Genomic DNA, 18,921 nt, shown 5'->3' with positions numbered 1-18,921 from the left:
AGGCTATGTCAAGTTTGCCTTAAAGATCTCTTTTGAATATATTTCAGTTTTAAATCTGGATTAAAATGTCTGGCTATAATGTAGATAGGACTTCTTTGCTTTTATTTATCGTTTTGGTGCCTTAACTTTTCGCAATTGCCCAAACAAGACCACTCCGTTCTCATGGCAAGTTTTCAGAAGTGGGTTTGCCATTACCTCCTTCCTGGGGGTGAGAGAGAGTGACTGGCCTTAGCTTACCCAGCTGGCTTTGTGCCTAAGGTTAAAGTAGAACTAATGGACTCCCAGTATGTAGCCTACACCAAGCTGCAGTATACCAGAGTCTCCATTATTGCAATCATTCATTCTATTTTCTCCATGACACAGAGCTAACTTAATCTTTGATATGTTAATTTTTAGAACCAGATATCTTATACATTATACAATTTAAGTTTCACTGTAAATAATTCAGATTTTCTGCCAATAACATGGCATCATGTGCATGTAAAAGTATAAATGTATTTCCAACCAAGACATCCTTCCTACCAAGCACTTCAAGTATTCCTTATACATATATATTGTCTCATCTTCATTTGCAGCATTTGTACATGCATCTTATATACCACATCTTCTTTCACTTCATCATGTAAAAACATCTTTTTCACACTTCCTTTTAATCAAATATGCATACTGTACTACTGTAATATTATGTAACATAATTCTTATTACTTTTTTCCAAGCAGCTTCCACATCCTCTTTCAATATGTCTGTTTTCTATTTATTATAATAGAAAGTTGACCTATGTTCTAATATTTGTTTATACATTCCCCAAGATCTACTGTTTACACTTCCAAAAAATCATCTTTTTTATTTAAAACTTTTCATTAATTTATTGTGTTTCACTAATTACCTCAACCATTCCTAATAAATAATGTTTTCAGGTTTATATTCATTATTCTATCATGTGTACATATGAAGAGATGCTTAAACCAAGGTCCCTTCCAACCACCCTATGATTCCATGATTCAAAGTATTTGGAATAAGCAGATATTTTTCTAACAGATACTTATTGTTCTCTTCCATTCTTGTGTTTCCAAATCTCCCAATAAATTCCTCTGTACCTTCTCATCTCCTTTCCACTCATACATTCTAAACACCTAGCAAAATATTTTCCCCCTGAATTGTGTTCATTCAAATGTTGCACTGTTTTTTTTCCCAAAACATTTCTGATTCTTTCATTATTATACTTCACTGGAGATAATACACAACTATCACCAATCTAGAAGTTTCTACATTACTACAGTTCCACAACAACTCAGATGACATCAATTCTTCTCCTTTCTGACATTCATTCTAGTCATTTCACTCATAATTAAACCCATACCTTCACTTTCCTGCACATATTCATCATCTTTATTCCACAACATTAGGACACCTTTACTAAGATTTATAACATCCTTCTTTTTTCTTAATTGCACAGATATATAACATATTTTTCTTTCTTCCATGCCATCTGTCAATTCTTGCTCTTTATCATTCACTCCTTTTACATTCCAGATAGCAATCTTCTGTATGCCATGTTCATCACCAAACCATAGAAATTGATTTCCATTGCTCAGCTTGGTTTTGATCAAGGCTTTTACATAATATTTTTAGTAAGATAGAGAAGGTGTGGATTTAATGACCAACCAAACCATTTGTAACATTTTTTATTAAAGACAGTACCATCACTTTTGGCTTATTTTGGCCCAATTTTGCTACATCAGCTAAACCAAAACGTAGTTTTATCCCAAGCATGTTGTTCAGGCTACTCCGCACGAGCCAGGATTATTAATCTAGGGACTTTTTTCTAAACTAACATATGGCTGCCCACATCCCACAGACTCAGAAGTATATGCAATACACTTAACAATCAGGACATTTTACTGTATATCAAACTTTGGAAACTCCCAGCAAGCAAAACGTTGTAGCCCCCGGTAAGTTCTTGGCTTCCACATACTACAGGAACGTCTTCCTGTGATGTGTAATCAAATGGCTGATTCATATTACCGGAGGCACTCAATCAGTTTGAGCCTTTACAACTGTAAATAGGAGCGACCTTGTTCACCATACGGACAGGTATGCCAGCTCAGTGTTTGCTTTCTCTACCTTGAGCAGGGAGTGGACCAGACGTCACTCTGGAGTGGGGGTGAAGAAAATTAGCCTGCCTCTTAAAACCTTACTTTCAGAAGAACCGGTTTGCAGCTGTCTGCAAGATTCTCAACAGGCACACATTCTTCTCTTGCCCACCATGGAGGAAGGGAGGGGGATCCTGAAAGAGGGTTTTCTAGTTAAAAAGGTAAGACTTCCTTCCACTGATCTCTTACTGGGAGGCTTAATTATAACATCTTGTTTAAATAATATTATTTATTATTTTTTAAATGATTACAAATAGTAATCTTCAACTAGGGAAAAAAGTTATAAATCTTAGAAATAACAAAATGGTCCCTGGAAGATCTCCCATGGTCACTAGGCAAGGATGAAGGAACTGAACTGGGATAACATGTCTTACAAAATTGGTCTCTATTCTTTCTCTTTCACAGTTCTAATTTCAATTTGTAGCCTTGCCTCCTTTTTCAAATTCATGTTCTTAGGCAGCCTCTAGATAGGCCTTTGACTTGCAGCTTTTGAATTATTGTAGATCCATTGTAAGTGAGGTGCAGTTGACTTTTACATTTTCAGAAACGTAACATTTTTCTTTGGAATTTCCAACGGGGCATGATGTAGCAAGTATTTTGATGAGCTGTTTGAGACTCAGTACATATTTCCACTTTTTGAGTAGGTGTGGTAGGAGGACAGCTGTGTTGATCTTTGGTAGCAAAAATTCAGAAAGAGTGTGGTAAGATGTTTTCCAGCTAACACTTTTTATAAAAGGCAAACTTTCGTCAGCTCGCTTCAACAAATGCAAAGTGCAAATAAATAAATAAAATAAAGATTTAAATTAGAAAGATGGAATGAGTTGGAGAGGGAAGGACAGGTTGGTTATGCAAATGAAGATTATATGAGAGACGGATCACAAGCACCTAATCAGTTAACAATTGTAATGTATTAAAAGTGCATTGTGTTTGTTAAGATCTTTTGAGGTAACCTGAAAACTTTTTATATATGCGAATTCAGCAACTCCTCACTTAAAGTCTCATTCCCTCCGCCCCCCGCCCCCCCATAGACACTTTGAGACCTGCAATTGAATATCCTGAGAGGTACTTTCAATAGTGGCTTTTTATGACATTTTGTCATAATTAATTTCTGGCATGAAAAGAATTTTCCACTGGAACAGCATAATGCTTTATATTCCAACATTTTGAGCTATGCAAATGGTGCCTAATGCTACCAAATGAGAGGCACTGAAGAGTTACAGTATTTTTTTGTCCATAATAGCTTTTTGAGAAAAGAAAAAAGAAAATAATAAAAGGTTACAACTTACATCTGAAGAATGATTTGTGCCTGAACACCTTCCACCTCAAAATAAAATTCTGTCAGCTAGACAGAATGATTATACAATAGAAGCCTTCTCTGAAATCACACAGGGCGGTATATTTTAAGAATTTAATGATTTCTCAGAGCTTCATGGACAGTCAAAACAACACTGTGATCCATTCATAAACAGGCTGGCTTTTCCCACTGCTACATGGTTTTCAGCCATAAATCATCCAGTGAGAATTAAAAGGGTTTCGAGCCAGAGGGCTTCTGTTCCTACCAAGCAAATGGACCTCAGACAGCCATGCTTTCTTTCTTTAAAATAGATATCCCTTGTAAAAGAAAAAGAGAAAAAATGTACGATAATTCTGCCAGCAGTCTTATGAATGAGGAAGGGTAGTTATATAATGCAGCACATGTACCGGGACAAAAGTGCAATTTTTCAACAGGTATATACAGGAAAATGCATGCCTAAAGTACAGTGGGAGGAGCTATTCCTGATAATGGTGGATGAGGGTCTGAAAGCGCCCCTCCTTTCTCATCTTGTTTATTTTCCATTTCTGCTCCCAAACCAATTCCTTTCTCTTCTGTTTTCGGCACCTTTCACACTTCCCTATAAGTTCTTAAAGAAGTACACAGCAAGAAATAGAGAAAGGGAAACACCCAGTCTTATTGGTGTCCAGATTTGTTAGGAGAAAGAAGATGCAATACACTTTTCACAAGGAGAGAGTTTGGGATTTTTGTTTGGTTGCAGTTTGAAAAACAATGAGGAAATGTGGGCTAATACCACAAACGATAGTATCTTCTGGACTGTTAGTAAAATTCCATGAAGAGGGCAGGGCAATTTCACTATCAATTTCACATTTTATCTGAAAGTATTTTTTTTTAACAGATTAAGCACATCTCCACCTAATTTTCAGTAAATGTGGGCTGGTTGCTTTTTTTCTTTCAGAATACAATACCTATATTCAAAATCGTTTAGTTTTTATTATAATATATATGTCAAGTTTCATGGTCATCTCTTCAACCTGCATTTACTCTAGTGCTGATATATATATATATATATATATATATATATATATATATATATATATATATATATATATATATATATTCGATTTATATGCCGCTCTTCTCCGGAGACTCAGGGCAGCTTACAGTACGTTAAGCAATAGCCGTCATACTTTTGTATATACCTGCTTAGTAGGGCTTTTGGCCCCCCCTAAGCGGTGTTCTTTTTATACAGCTTATTGCCCCCACAATTCGGGTCCTCATTTTACCTACCTTGGAAGGGTGGAAGGCTGAGTCAACCTTGAGCCTGGTGAGATTTGAACTCGCAGTAATTGCAGGCAGCTGGCAGCTAAGTACTACTTAACAGCACTTTAGTCCATTGCATCACCAAGGCTCTTTTATATATCATCTGTAACAGTAGAGAGACAGTTTGGAATAGCAGTTAAAGGTGCAAGATTGAAAAATGGGAGCCCGTAAATTCTAGACTTGCTGTAGACAGGAAGCCAATTGGTTGTCTTTGAGTCAGACACTCTCAGCTCTAGGAAGAAAGAAATAGCAAACCATTCCTTTAAAAAATGCAGTTGCCAAGAAAACTGCAGGGACTTGCACAGACAGTAACCTGAAATCAAGACTCTACTTGAAGGCATTAAAAAAAAAAAATAGCGGTATGGATTGTAAATGTGAGTGGGGCAATATTGGTTATATTTTATGCTATGGTTTTAATGAACATTGTAATTACTTTTATGAATCTGTGTTCTGTTCTAAAATGCATCCATGGCAGGGGTGGGTTCTACTTACCTCTGCTACCGGTTCGCAACGGGAGCGCACACATGCGCAGAAGCTTCTGCACATGTGCAAATCGTTCATGATGACATCCGGGTGGGTGGGCGGAGCCTCCCACGCCATTACTACCAGTTCGCAAGAACTGGACCAAACCGGGAGCAACCCTCCACTGATTCATGGGTTATTTTAATAGAAGCATAAGAGGAAAACTTAAATAAGTATAACAGCCCAGGTGGCTAGGATTTTGTTCAAAGTTCTATCAATTAGAAATGTATTAATGCAATAAGTTATGAGTCGGAATGAATAAACGTGTTGCTTTGTGTAATTAGCATAGCAGGTAGAGCTGCTTTTGATCAGCTTCAGAAACCGCTATTTTTTGTTTTTTTATTGTTTGCAGGGTCACGTTGTCCCCAATTGGAAAGCAAGATGGTTTGTTCTTCTCCAGGACAGGCTGCTCTATTATAAAGTGGTGGGAGGAAAGCAAGAATCTTCTCCCAAGGGAAGGATTTTTCTGGATGGCTGTACGATTACTTGCCCATGTTTGGAATATGAGAACAGGCAGGTAAGTCCCATGTTGGATTCTTTGCTTAGTTCTCTTACTACTGTATTGACTTTAAAATGAGAGAAAGCAATTAAGGAAGAGAACAATCTAGGTTTTGGGAATGAGTTGGGATAATATTCTGAGAAAGCTGATTTCTTTTCAAAGAAGACTCCCAAAAAGTTCCTAGCTCTGTTTTGACTTTCATAGCTCTAAGAAGATGTATATATTATGGCAAGAAAAAAAGGGGGGATGGGCTAGTCAGGGGAAAAAAACCTTTTTAACAGTTGGAATAGTTCAACTGGAAAACCGGTTACTCATAGCAACACTGAATCTTTTACTGGATGTGCTGAAGCAGAGGCCAGACATCTCCAGTATCTCTCTGTGATGCTTTAACTGGGATTTCCCCCAGCAAGCACTTCCAATTCTATTATTTTATAATTCTAACCTAGTGAATCCAGTTGGTGTAACCAATCACTCTTTAGTCTTTAGACACGATGTACTTTAATTTAGGTTCTCACACTAACTCAGGTGATTGTATTTGATGGCCTAATCTAACTGATCTCAACTAACCAATTAACCTAATCCAATTTTAATATAAAGTCCTCCCCCAAGCCACAAACCTCTAGGTGTTGTCTATTAGTTTAGGCTTGTGTTGCTTCCCTGCAACTCCTGCATATTGCAGATCTGTTGGGTAATTTAGGGTTGCATTTTCTGATTAGTAAAATGGAAGATATAGGTAGACAGTTTTAAATAGTTTAGCAGGGATTATTTTCAAGAGTGAAAATCAGGATTAGGGAAAGAACCATTGAAATAATTTTCTCATTCAGATTCAACTGAAGGCTATACCAAAATTTGTATGTTAACCTAATGATGTTCCTCGAATCTGATGAGCTTTTCATCCTACTGATCTTGGAATGCATGGGATCCCATCTGTTTTTTTAAAAATTAAAAATTATTATTATTATCTCTCTCTTGCTCATTTGGCTAATTTATTTAATGGGGGAATGTCTTGTTTTAGCAATGAAACATAACTCTCAGTTGGAGACCAAATAGATGTGTGCTATAAGGCTCTTTCCTTTTATGGCCATTCCTATAAACCCTGCTTCTTATGCTGTTCTTTTGCAGTTAGTTATTAAACTAAGGACAAAAACCAACACAGACTATTTCCTTGACTGTTGCTCTCGAGAAGAGCGTGACATTTGGGCTTTGGACATCACGGGCGCTATTCATGCTGGCAACCCAGTGCAAGTTCAGCAACTTCATCTCATGAGAAACTCCTTCAAACTTCCTGCGAATATCAGTTTGAAGTATGTGGTAAATAAGTTCTCCATCTGTTTTTGCATGCTGCTGGTTTGGACTGAAAACAACGAGCACTGTTTTCTATATGTTAGGAATGAGAAGTCGGTAGTTCTTGTCACCGAGCCAAACATTTCCGCAACCCCAAGCTTCCAAGCCAGTGGCAAAGGATGCTTGATATTGTAGCTCATCCAATCTGAAAGGCTATAGGTTTCCCACCTACTCTGTGCATGTACACAAAATTTCCTGTACATAATTTCCTGATGCATTTCCTCTGGAACATAGATGAGCATTACTCATCTATGAATCCAGCTTAGTTTTCCATACTATATCATAACATTTTGTAATGCAATGTAATAAAGCACAGATAATGGCTATTGGCAATAGAGGACGGCCATCCCTTGGGAGAAATTGATGAATTCCACTTGCATGTAAGCAGAACTGGATTCCAAACATGTTCTGAGTATTTTTGGATTGAAAACATGCTATTAGCTGAAAACAGTGGAATGTGGGTAAATTCACAAAACTGGTTCTTCTGTTTGTTTATCACTGACCCTCTCTTGATTTTTTTTTTCTCCAGTCATATTGTGGACAAAATGTATGACAGCAGCAGTGGAATCAAGATAACACCCAATACCAGACAAGGCAGCTTGTATAAAGAAAGCTTTACAGGTACACATGTCACCAAATTTGTTCTTCCTTATGCTCCTCTATAGAGACCTTTTCTACCAGAAAACATTTTCAGAACCTGTTTTAATTATCAGATGTGTGAAAAATAATAAAGAATGCATTTTCAATTTTTTTTGTTCCACTGCTTGCAAAAAAACAGGTGGCACATTTCAGAAATTGCATGGAAATATGCTTTAGAAGATGAAGCTACCAGAGCAAGTGTGTTAGTGGTTAGAGTGCTAAATTAAAACAGATTCAGATTCATCTCACTAATCAGTTATAAAACTCACTAGGAACTTCTGCGGAAAAAATGGAGAACTGAAGACAGCTCCACTAAGTATGGAGCCAACAACCATAGCAGAAAGAAGACCCAACGAGTAGACCCACTCTTCATAATTCTTCTCTGGACACATGGTGGATTTAAGATTTCACATACATATTCTATACAGTTGTTCCTCATGAGTAGGTTGCAAAACACTGGTGGTTTTAGAGCTCTGGAAGATGGGAGAACAGCCATCTTGGTCAAACCAGAGTCTGCTTCTTCAGAAGGATACTGAGTTTACAAACATCCTCTTCTAATCACTTTCCGAGATTGCTTGTTAACTTTTCAGCTATTAGGAATTTTTGAATTGAAAAATCTGGAAAAAATGGGTGATTTTGCTTCAATCCTTAGCAAAAGACGTTTTGAATAGAGTTAAGGAATTTTTTGTGAAACAACTTTTTTTTAATAAACGGAGAAAGAGTGACATTTTCCAAAACTTTGCTTTTGGAAAATTACAAATGGACTATGGGTCCATATAAATTTGAAATAAAAAAACTTTCCACGGGAAAAATGTTCCCATGTTAAACATATTTTAACTGTGGAAGTACTGATGGCTATTTTTGAACAATGGACCCAGAAGTTAATCTTAAGCGTGACTGTGTTATACCTCCTTCTGTGTTTTTTTTAACTAGACATTTCTTGGGAAATATATGTTGGTAGCAACCATATAGTATATCCCCCACTGTTACCTGGTTTGCTTCAATCTAAGTGTTTCAGGAAAAATTTAATTAAATTTATTCAGAAAGGTTTTAATATATAAATAAATCTTCAAAATGATAACTTTTTAAATTTATCAGAAGGACATAGTATTGCTGTCTTTCCTGTCTTGGAGGTGGCGGATGGCAGTAGATATTGTTTGTCTGATTAACTCCATTTCTTCCTTTCAGGCTCCATACTGGTGGATTGGTTGATTTCCAGTAGCTTTGCAGCTTCCCGGCTTGAAGCTGTCACACTGGCCTCTGTGCTGGTGGATGAAAATTTCATTAAACCTGTGGGAGCCCGCAGCATTGAAGCCATGAGGAATGGAGATTTGACTGAGCAATTTTTAGATGACTCTACTGCCTTGTATGCATTTGTAAGTGATGCAAATTCTGAAAGCTGAATCTCTTCCTGCATACAGATGAGGTTCAAAAGTTAGCTGTGTCAATTTACTTTGTACAGTCAAATAGAAAAAAAAGTAGGCAAACAAATGATAAAATCTTGATAAATCACTTGTACTTTCTAAATACTTTCAATACTTTTATCTAAGATTATGATATTAATTGGACTTTGCATAGGTGTGAGCTACATAGATTTGGTTGTAAATATAACCCTGGAGAACACTGCTCACAAGGATGAAATCTCTCCTTGCATTGCGCATTTTTGTTACTGTGATTGCTTGTCAGGATATGCTTTAGGAATAACAACTAAGCACTGCAAAATTGCTCCTGGTGGGCACCATCTTATATTAATAATCTATCTTCTTACTTTTGGGTAAAGATAACAACAGCAGCCAAGTAGCCTGCAATGGGCAGCTCTGGATTTGCCTGACATTTTAATTTCCCAGACTGTACTATGAAAAATAATTTAAATGTCTGAGGTGGAGGAGGAAAAGGAAAAGGAGAATAGCTTGGAGATCAAAGCTTGTAAAAATGAATGAAAACCAATCATGCTAAAGGATGAAATCAGTATTTGTAAAACTTGTATTGACTCTTTAATAACGTAGTTCAATGCTTTTGTTTTTACTGCAGGCTGAAAGTTATAAGAAAAAAATTAATGCTAAAGAACAGCTCAATATTAACATACTTGAACTGAGTGGCACAATTTTAAAGCAAGGCTTTTTGATAAAACAGGTAACTATGACTTTAGAATTTCAAGATAATCACGGAATGGGGATGAGGCAATATTTTATTGGTATCTTCTAAAGCTCTTTTTGAAATAAAATGGCATTTTAATAGGAAACCCTCACAATTTAATTAATGTACAGTTAGCAAATTAACTAACATCTGAACAAGACTTAGATGGTAACTACAGTAATTGAAACTCTTCCCGCTACGTTTCTGTTAAAAAGTGTTAGAAATAGAGAATAAATAGAAGCAATCTTCTAACTACTATATGTGACTTAATGAACACATGGTTTTCTTCTCAGTCTGATACAGAAAGTGACACCCAAGCATCATTGTCATGTTTTTGGCATGGCAAAATGTTCTTTCTACACAGCAGTCTACACCAGAAAGCAGGCCATAGGATCACACATAACTTCCGAAAGCTTAGGGAGTGGCCCACACAAGCTACTAACATTTATTTACAAATTGTAATTTCTAATATGACAGGTAGGGTGTTAGGGTAATAATAAAACCAGTAGATCAACTGTGCTCTACTACCCCTAACTGACCTTCACCATCTTCTTGTGGTCTCACAAGGTAACTTGTGCTACACCCAACCTCGAGAAGAAGGCCTTGAGTGCCAGCAGCTGCCTCACAGAGCCAGCCCAAGTGTACTTTGTCAGCAGCAGAAGTAAGAAGATGATGAAAATCAGGGACAGGAGGGCAAGGCCCATGGAGTGCAGGAGCAAAAGGACCTACATGGGGGGAGATAAGTGGGTGGGGCTTGTTGAAACGCATCCTGGGATTTCAAATGCAAGAAGGGGCTGCCAAGTGACCACAGGAGCTCTTCAATAGCTGTAACTCTGGAGTCCAGGCAGAAGTATCATTTGTTCAGCATCATCCTAACTTTCAAACAGTCTCTGAACGAATGGTTATTAAGCGAGGACTATCTGAATTATTCCTTAGCTTGTCTTCTGCAAAGATAAAAGGGAGTAAACAGATAATGCAATATTTTTTCTCTACTATTGACAATTACAAGAGATCCGTGTTTTGGAGAAAGAAAATTAAAACTATTTTCCAACTTTCAGGGGCACAAGAGGAAGAACTGGAAAGTCAGGCGCTTTGTCCTGAGGTCTGAGCCTGCTTTCTTACATTATTATGACCCCACAAAGGTGAGACAATGGCATTGCAATAGTCGAAACTCCCTGCATGTGTGACTTTGGGGAATGTTCCCCCTCCCCCCAAATGTCTCAAGACTGTTGCTGATGGGTAGGAGGAATGAATTCTGCATGGTTTTCAGTAAGATTGGGGGCAGATCCCTTGAGATCCCCACTGGATCCTAAATGGCCCACAATACAGAGTACATCTTGAGCAGTTTGCACTGTGCTGTAGTTCGTCTCCATATTAGTTGTAAGTCAATATGCCAATTAAATACAAATCTAAAAAGTAGCCTAATATAACACATTTGCTTTGGGAACAAATATACCTTGTGGTTATTGTTTTCTGTCATTGAAAAAAACACATTTGGATTTGGGAATGGGACAAGTTACGTTACGGAATTTCAGCAAGATACATACTGCTGAAGGTTTTTTTTCCCCAATGGTGGGATTCAGCCAGTTCGCACCACTTCGGGAGAACCGGTTGTTAACTTTCTCAGCAGTTTGGCAAATTGGTTGTTGGAAGAAATCATTAGGGCAGAGAACTGGTTGTTAAATTACTTGAATCCCACCACTGTTTTTTCCCCTAGGTAAATATGATACATATAGGAGTCCTGTTCTCTCTCTCTCTTTTTTTTTTTTACTCTAGTTAGAGAATGAAAATCAATTCAGGAGAAAAATAGTGAGATTTGATATGAAATTATTTTTAATGCTACTCATCTTAGAGTTCTACATCCTTATTCAACCATTTTGTTAGGAAGAAGTGTTAGGAAAATTTTGCTGATTGGGAGCCACACAGAGTTTGATATAAAATGGGCAGTTATATAAATGTTTTAAAATAAATAAACTGTGTTTATCAGAGCCCTCTGAGGACTCTGGTTAGATCTCAAGTCATATCTTGTAGTCTGTCATTCTATGCTGCTTGTGTTTGAGATCAGGGCAAACTCAACCATGTGTGTTTGAAGCCAGAGTAAAACACAATGTCTCATTTAGTGATCACATTGCTTAGTGACAGAGTTATTTATCTCAGTTGTGCTCATTTAGCAAGGTCTACCTGTAGTCATATCTTTTAAATCTTGCAACTCTCCAAAACTTGTGAAGAGAACCTTTTGTAGGAAGTCTTACCTTAACCCAACTCCTACTTCCTAACCATCAATTGGCCCTAGCACTCTTTTAAACAAAAATACAGCCCCACCTCCCCAAACCACTCTGAGATTTTGCATATGACAAAATAGCTACCCAACACACCAAGATGGAAGTAGGATGGGGAGAGGAACCTAAGAGATTTTTAACATTTCCTTGTGCATAGATGGTAAGAATGTCTCTTTCTCCAGAAACATTGTGAGGGTTCAGGGCATGGCTGTGATTTTTTTGCTACTTGTTCTCAGTGTTGTGAATCAGCAAAAGAGAAGTTAAGTCCAGACCGTCTTCAGACTGTTTTTTAAAGGACTGAAAAAATAGGAGTGTTGGCAGCATAAGAGTGCCTTCAGGCAGTGTAAAGTGTTTGTGAAAGTGCCCCAGTTTATCGAAACCCTTTAATCAACTGTGGAGATTATACCTAAGGTCTAATGTGCCGCGCAAATTTAAAGCTGCTGCTATTCTCAGCTTGTGGAAACTAAAATCTGAGACAAAACATTATTACTGCTTTTCAGTTTCGGTTTCTGCCAAGTTGACAATGGCAATCACTTTAAGATGTCCTGAATCACATGTGGCAGAGCTTAGAAGGCAGTGTCCACATGCTAAGATTACCATGGTTTATCACAGAGGTGTCAAACTCACGTCACAGCAGTGTCACATGACATATCGGGACTTTTACCCCTTCGCTAAACCAAGCATGGGCATGGCCAGCGCGTGATGCATCCAGCCTGCGGGCTGGGAGTTTGACACTCCTGCTGTACAGCATCTCCTTAAACAGAAGCAAACTCAAGCAAAACTTTCCCCGCCTGTGTCAAATTTGTTGAAGGGGATGTAACATTTTGATTATTTGTTTTACTCACATTGGTCCACTTTTTTTCTCCTATAGGAAGATAACAAACCTGTTGGGGGATTTTCTCTCCGTGGTTGTCTTGTTTCAGCACTGGAAGACAATGGAGTCCCTACAGGCACGTTATTACTTTGCAAGATCCAGTCTTACTGTTATTTTGATAGCTTTCTTTCTTTCTTTGTTCATTGATAAAGGTTAGAGTGGTCCTTCATTCATTATTTGCAGGGGCATTGGAAGCAGCCCATGTTACCCCCCCCATCCCCCTTCTGCTGCCCTTGTTTCATTTCCAGACCATGTGTTACACAATACAGGACAAGCACAAAACACAGGAGAGCAAATGGAATTAGGATTTTGCCAGCAACTCCTTTTATCACCCAGCAAGGCCTATTTCTGCTAAGGAATGCTTGTGATAAAGAGCTCGTAGCGCCCATCCAATGCATCAGATTTTCTGCTAGGGCCAGTTCTTAAAAGAAATGGGGGTGGGTACATAAAATATGGATGCTCCATACCCCAACTCCCTCTCATTTTAGACATATTATACACAAACAAAGGCACACCCTTCTCAAAGCCATAGCAAAAGCAGCTATCCAAAAGGAAAAAGGCCACCCACCCACCCCACATACATTTCTTTAACTCAAAGTTCACCAGGATAGCTTAGGGGAGGGCAATCACAGCAGCAGAAATGACTGTGGTTTCTAGAAAGGGAAGGGGAAAGAAGAGTAGGAGAGAGGGTTAGAAAAGGAAGAAGAAGAGGGGAGTGGGGGAAGGGAAGGGGAAGGAGGAAAGGGAAGGAGAGGAGGAATGAAGAAAGTAGAAAGGGTCAGAAGAAGGAAGAGAAGGGAAGAAGAGGGAAAGTTGTGGTAAATAGAGAGGAAATGGTAAAAGAGCAACCCCGAACAATTAATAATTAAAAATAGTTAAAAGACAAGATGAATGATTAATGATGGATAAGAGACTGTACATTTAAATATGTTTATGAGAAATAAAAATAAAAACTTTAAAAAAAATGAAATGAAAAACTTAAGCCGCCTTATTCCCAGATGGAATATAATAGATTCCGAAAAGAAGCATTGCTTAGTTGCTCATATGGACCATTTGTCTCACTTTTGAAAGCATTTTATATATGACTTAAGCAAAGTTTATGAAATGCAGAATGGAAAAGCAGGTTCAGTGTGTCTTCTACAGTATCCTATTCTGACATTCTCCCTTTGAGAGATTGCTGGTACTTCAGCAGCTTTTGGTCTTTTTGGGGGGCAGAGGGGGCTGCCTTTGAGTAAGTTTTTGAGTCCCACCAACTGGCTGGACAAGTCCTCACACTTTTCCTGGCAAGATTTTCAGAAGTAGTTTGCCACTGCCTCCTTCCTAGGGCTGAGAGAGAGTGAGTGGTCCAAAGTTACTCGGCTGGCTTTTTGCCTCAGGCTGGACTGGAACTCATTGTCTCCCAGTTTCTAGCCTGATGCCTTAACCACTGCACCAAACTGGCTCTCTTTACAGATAGTCTTGATTTATGACCACAATTGAATCCAAGGTTTCTGTTGCTAAGTGAGATAGTTGTTAATTGTGTCCCATTTTATGACCCTTCTTGCCACGGTTGTTAAGTGAATCACTGCAGATGTTAAAGTAGTAACACAGTTTTAAGTGAATCTGGCTTCCCCATGCAATGGTCAGAAGTGTGAAAAATAGTCAATAAGTCACTTTTTTCAGTGCTGGTGTCCCTTCGAACGGTCACTAAATGAATGGTTGTAAGTTGAAGACTATCTGTATGTCCTATTAAATGACTGTTTTCTTTTCTCTTGCAGGAGTGAAAGGAAATGTGCAGGGCAACCTCTTCAAAATTATCACAAAAAATGACATTCACTACTACATACAGGCTAGTTCCAAGGCAGAAAGAGCTAATTGGATTGAGGCAATCAAGCCACTAACATAGGAGATGTACCAAAGTTGCATTTATGGGACAATTTAATACAGGGACATAAAAAGGAGCTGGTTTTTGAGATTGCTGGTTGAGTTGTTTTAGCCTGGCATTGAAGTTAGCACCTGACAGATCTACTATATTTAGGCTTTTTCTCTGAAGCAAGGAAGCATATTATGACACATCCACTTCATCAGAAGTTCCATAAATTCTGACAATATGATGACATGTTGATTGCCTGGCACTAGTCTGCAGTTTGGAATATGCTATCTGGAATCCCACTTCTGAAATAGAACTAAATTGGCTGCTGAGGAGAAACTAACAAATCCAACATCCTGAAACCAAATCTGTACCTTTCAAAATGATTTCATGCAAATTCCTTAATGATCTACTGTATGTCTTTATATGTCTCTATACTTGCAGGGTCTCTTCCCTCCTATTTAACTTGTGGAAAGCTTCAAGGATGGCAGCATTATTCGGGAAGATGGAAAGAATGTTGCTATGATACAAGAAAGCTTAGAATTTACATTTTGAAGACAGGAGCAAATTCATCACATTAATATTGCCATGGTTTTCTAACTCATAGTGCTCTAGATTTCCTGAGAGAACAGACTTTGCTGCTTGCCTCCTGTTCATATCCAGGCCCAGCATGACTTTAAATCAATTATATTGTCAGTCTGACCTGCCCTACAAGATTCCTGTAATGATAAAAAGAGAGATGGAACTGAACAGCTGTTAAGGTACTATATTGAATTCCTCGGAAAAGGGACATTTCTTTTTTTTTTTAAGACAAAAATTTTTTATTTTTTATATTCAAACAACCAAACACTACACAATCAATTATCATACATCATTTTATCCCCACCCAACCCCCCCACCCCAATTCCCCCCCCAACTTCCCAGAGCAAAAACAGGATATAGCATTTAACAAACATAAGCTAAAATATGCTAACTATTACAGAATTCAACTCTCTCACACTTGTTCACTCCCCTTTTAAAAATTACACTTCAGCCTTCCTTTCATAAATTCTCTTATCACATTTCACATTTGTAAAAAAAAAAAACCATAATCTTATTTTAAACATTTTAAAATCTCTTAGTACATTAGAACATTCTCCAAAATATGTTTCAAAACTTTCAAAAAGTTATCCATTAAATTTTAAGTTATCCACCTTTAAACTTCAATACTTTAATACTACCATAAAATTCAGAAGTTATCCAACTTTAATTAAATCTTTTAACATCATGAGACAATCTCCAAAATATAACCAGTCTTTCTTTCTTTCTATATTTTTTCCAGTCCTTCTTCAATAATACTTTCTTCTTCAGCATTGCTCTTCCCCCTGCTTTTATTTTCAAAAATTTTTGGGTTTGAAATTGTAGTTTGTGTGTCTTTGGCATTCGTTCTCTTCTTGGGGTTGTTTCCTTTAATTTGAAGACCCCATTTCGACTCTTCCTGCATTTGTAGACCATCAGTTCGTTCCTTATATATTGATTCTGTCTATAGAGCCAAAACTTGTCAAAATATTTATCAACCTGCAGTAAAGTGTCTTCTTGCTGTTTCTCAATTAATTGAATGGAAGCCTCTTCCAGAACCTCTGTTTTTGGTATAATAATCTCCATTTTAGCCCCAACAATGTCTCTTTTATCCTCCAAAGGCACATTATCCTGATTAATTTCTTCCTCTTTTCCAGCCAGCAAGTCATTATTATTCCCCAATTTAAAATCTTGAATAGTTCTTTTAATTATCTGTCTTATCTCAACAGTAAAAGATTTTAAAAAATCTTTTAAGTCCTTCGCAGTCACCACTTGTAAGTTTGCTGACTCATATAATCCATCTTTAATTTCAGCCATTTTTCAATTGTCTCTTTATGTTTGTATTAATTCAGCTATCAGGTCATTAAATCCAATTATTTTCCACGCAAATTAAGGATGTAAGTTAGTTAAAATCAATACCACAGTCTTTTCCATTCCACTTCCACTTTAAATCTTTTTCTTGAATAACCCGATAGCTTTAACAATGTTACTGATGTTAACAAGGACTTTCACTTCACTTATAAGTTTCGTTTTCACGCCCTAAGGCGCCATCTTTCTCTTTTTAAACGGAGTTAACATACAATACTTGCATTTTTAGTCTCCTGTATTAACTCTGCCAGCATCCAAAATCCATAGTCCAAATTCTTTATAATCTTTCTAGTTGCTTTGCTGGTGTGGTTGCGACGCTTCGGTCTGCTTATTTTTAAGCAGACTCGTCCCGGCTCCGGAGCTCTTAAAGGGCTTTCAGGGAGCTCTCACCCTGCAAACCCCAGGCTTAAAAAAAAAAAGCCTGGGGGTCTAGGGGAGCTCTAACCAGACCCTTCTGCTCTTCTCTCCCCCTTTTCCTTGGGGGAGAGTTTTTAAGCCGCTAGACAGCTGATTTTTGCTGTACTAGCAGCTATACGGAGTCACGGGGCTGGAGCTCCTAAAAGGAGCTCCGTCGGCGTTTCGCAAAGCCACCGGAAGTCGGAAAAGGGACATTTCTATGAAATACACTGGGATGGCAATATGAGAAGTTTCATGTGTTGAGCGGTCCACTGGCTGCTGTTCTCAGGGTGGGAATGGAAGAGGAAAAATGTATTAAGATGTCATTCATATTTATAATCTGAGCATAAGCTCAGATTTTACTTAGAATTGGTTTTAGACTACTTAGAACTGGTGTCAGAAAGATCACTTATATTTTTACCATTAACACTGTGATGACTCCAGATGCTGCCATGTTTCCCCCCCCATTCCAAGTCTATTCATTGTATATGATCCTGCATGAGTGTAAACACTGAGTAGTGATTTAGATGTTCATATGTTTATTTAAAAAATAAACCATTTTTTTACTCTTGTATTCCTTAGCTTCCTAAAATTTCTTTTTAAAAAGTAATCATTTGGGGACTCTGAGTTCGCTCTAAGTGAAGGCATCTTGAGCAATGCTAGGTTAAAAAGTTGGACAAGTCTACCTCAAAGCTGAGTCTAATGTTCCAGAATATAGAATTATCTGGGAAAGTGCTACATCTCAAACAAAATTCCTTTTCTCTTAATTCCAAGATAAACTCTGAATACCCATTGGCAATGATATTTAATAAAAAAGTATTAACTACAGTGTTAGCAAGTTATTACTTATTAGATCTACTATTCAGTATATTCTAATAGAATAGAATAGAATAGAATTTTTTATTGGCCAAGTATGATTGGACACACAAGGAATTTGTCTTGGTGCATATGCTCTCATAATGTACTGCATGAACATGATTTTTGTTTCCACCTGCATTTTTCTTTCTTTTTTATTGGGTTTTAAGTCTGTAGTTATAGGTTCTAAAAAGTCTGTTACACATATTGCTCTATGTAATACTATACACATATACACAGAGGGGAGGAAGCATTGCACAATATAAAATTGTATGAATATCTGTATTAATGTTTAAATGTTAATCTTGCAGATTTGCTAACCACCCTAGAAAGGGCTCTGTTTTGCTTCATTGGAAACAACTTTAAAAGGAATATTAACAGAAAAAGGGATTTACTTTTGACTGAGCATTTAGGACTGTGTTTTCAAATACTGATGTCAACACATACCCCTAAATTTTCAAAATATTTTCTGGGTGTACAGATCCTTGAAGTTACGTAGTAAATCTATTCTAGCATATCCCTAAACTTATCCATAGCATTACTATTTGATTTGATTTGACTGTTTTTGTATTATAGGCAGACCACAGATTTGTACAAAGTCATTATTTTATTTATTTTGTTAAAATTATAAGAGTGCCAGTTTTATCTTATTGTTTGGCTAATTATCTTCACAAGATGGAAGTTGCATTTTTATAACATCTAAATGCTTGTTTATTTTTTATGTGATTTATATTCTGCCTTTTCTGCAGGAGCTTGAGGCAACACCCATGCTCTGTTTCCCCGCCCCCTTAGTAACAATCCTGTAAGATAGGCAGGGCTGAGAAAGAGTGATTGTGTAGAAAACCATGTGTAG

The 18,921-nt window shown here is 37.4% G+C and overlaps 1 protein-coding gene across 1 annotated transcript; it reads left to right on the top strand.

Moving 5' to 3' along the window:
- The first annotated feature begins 1,969 nt into the window (after positions 1 to 1,969).
- Positions 1,970 to 17,787, top strand: PLEK2 (pleckstrin 2). Its single transcript, XM_034418621.3, has 9 exons — positions 1,970 to 2,314; positions 5,624 to 5,788; positions 6,893 to 7,074; positions 7,644 to 7,735; positions 8,942 to 9,129; positions 9,785 to 9,886; positions 10,948 to 11,031; positions 13,040 to 13,118; positions 14,800 to 17,787. Exons 1-9 carry the CDS (start codon positions 2,267 to 2,269, stop codon positions 14,925 to 14,927), a joined length of 1,068 nt encoding a protein of 355 aa, XP_034274512.2. The 5' UTR covers positions 1,970 to 2,266; the 3' UTR covers positions 14,928 to 17,787.
- Positions 17,788 to 18,921: the final 1,134 nt, after the last annotated feature.

The sequence above is a fragment of the Pantherophis guttatus genome, chromosome 1 (assembly GCF_059756535.1).
Source record: "Pantherophis guttatus breed Tessera chromosome 1, ASM5975653v1, whole genome shotgun sequence".
Lineage (NCBI taxonomy): Eukaryota > Metazoa > Chordata > Lepidosauria > Squamata > Colubridae > Pantherophis > Pantherophis guttatus.
Note: the sequence above shows the minus strand (reverse complement) of the source record. Positions and strands in the feature narration are given on the sequence as shown.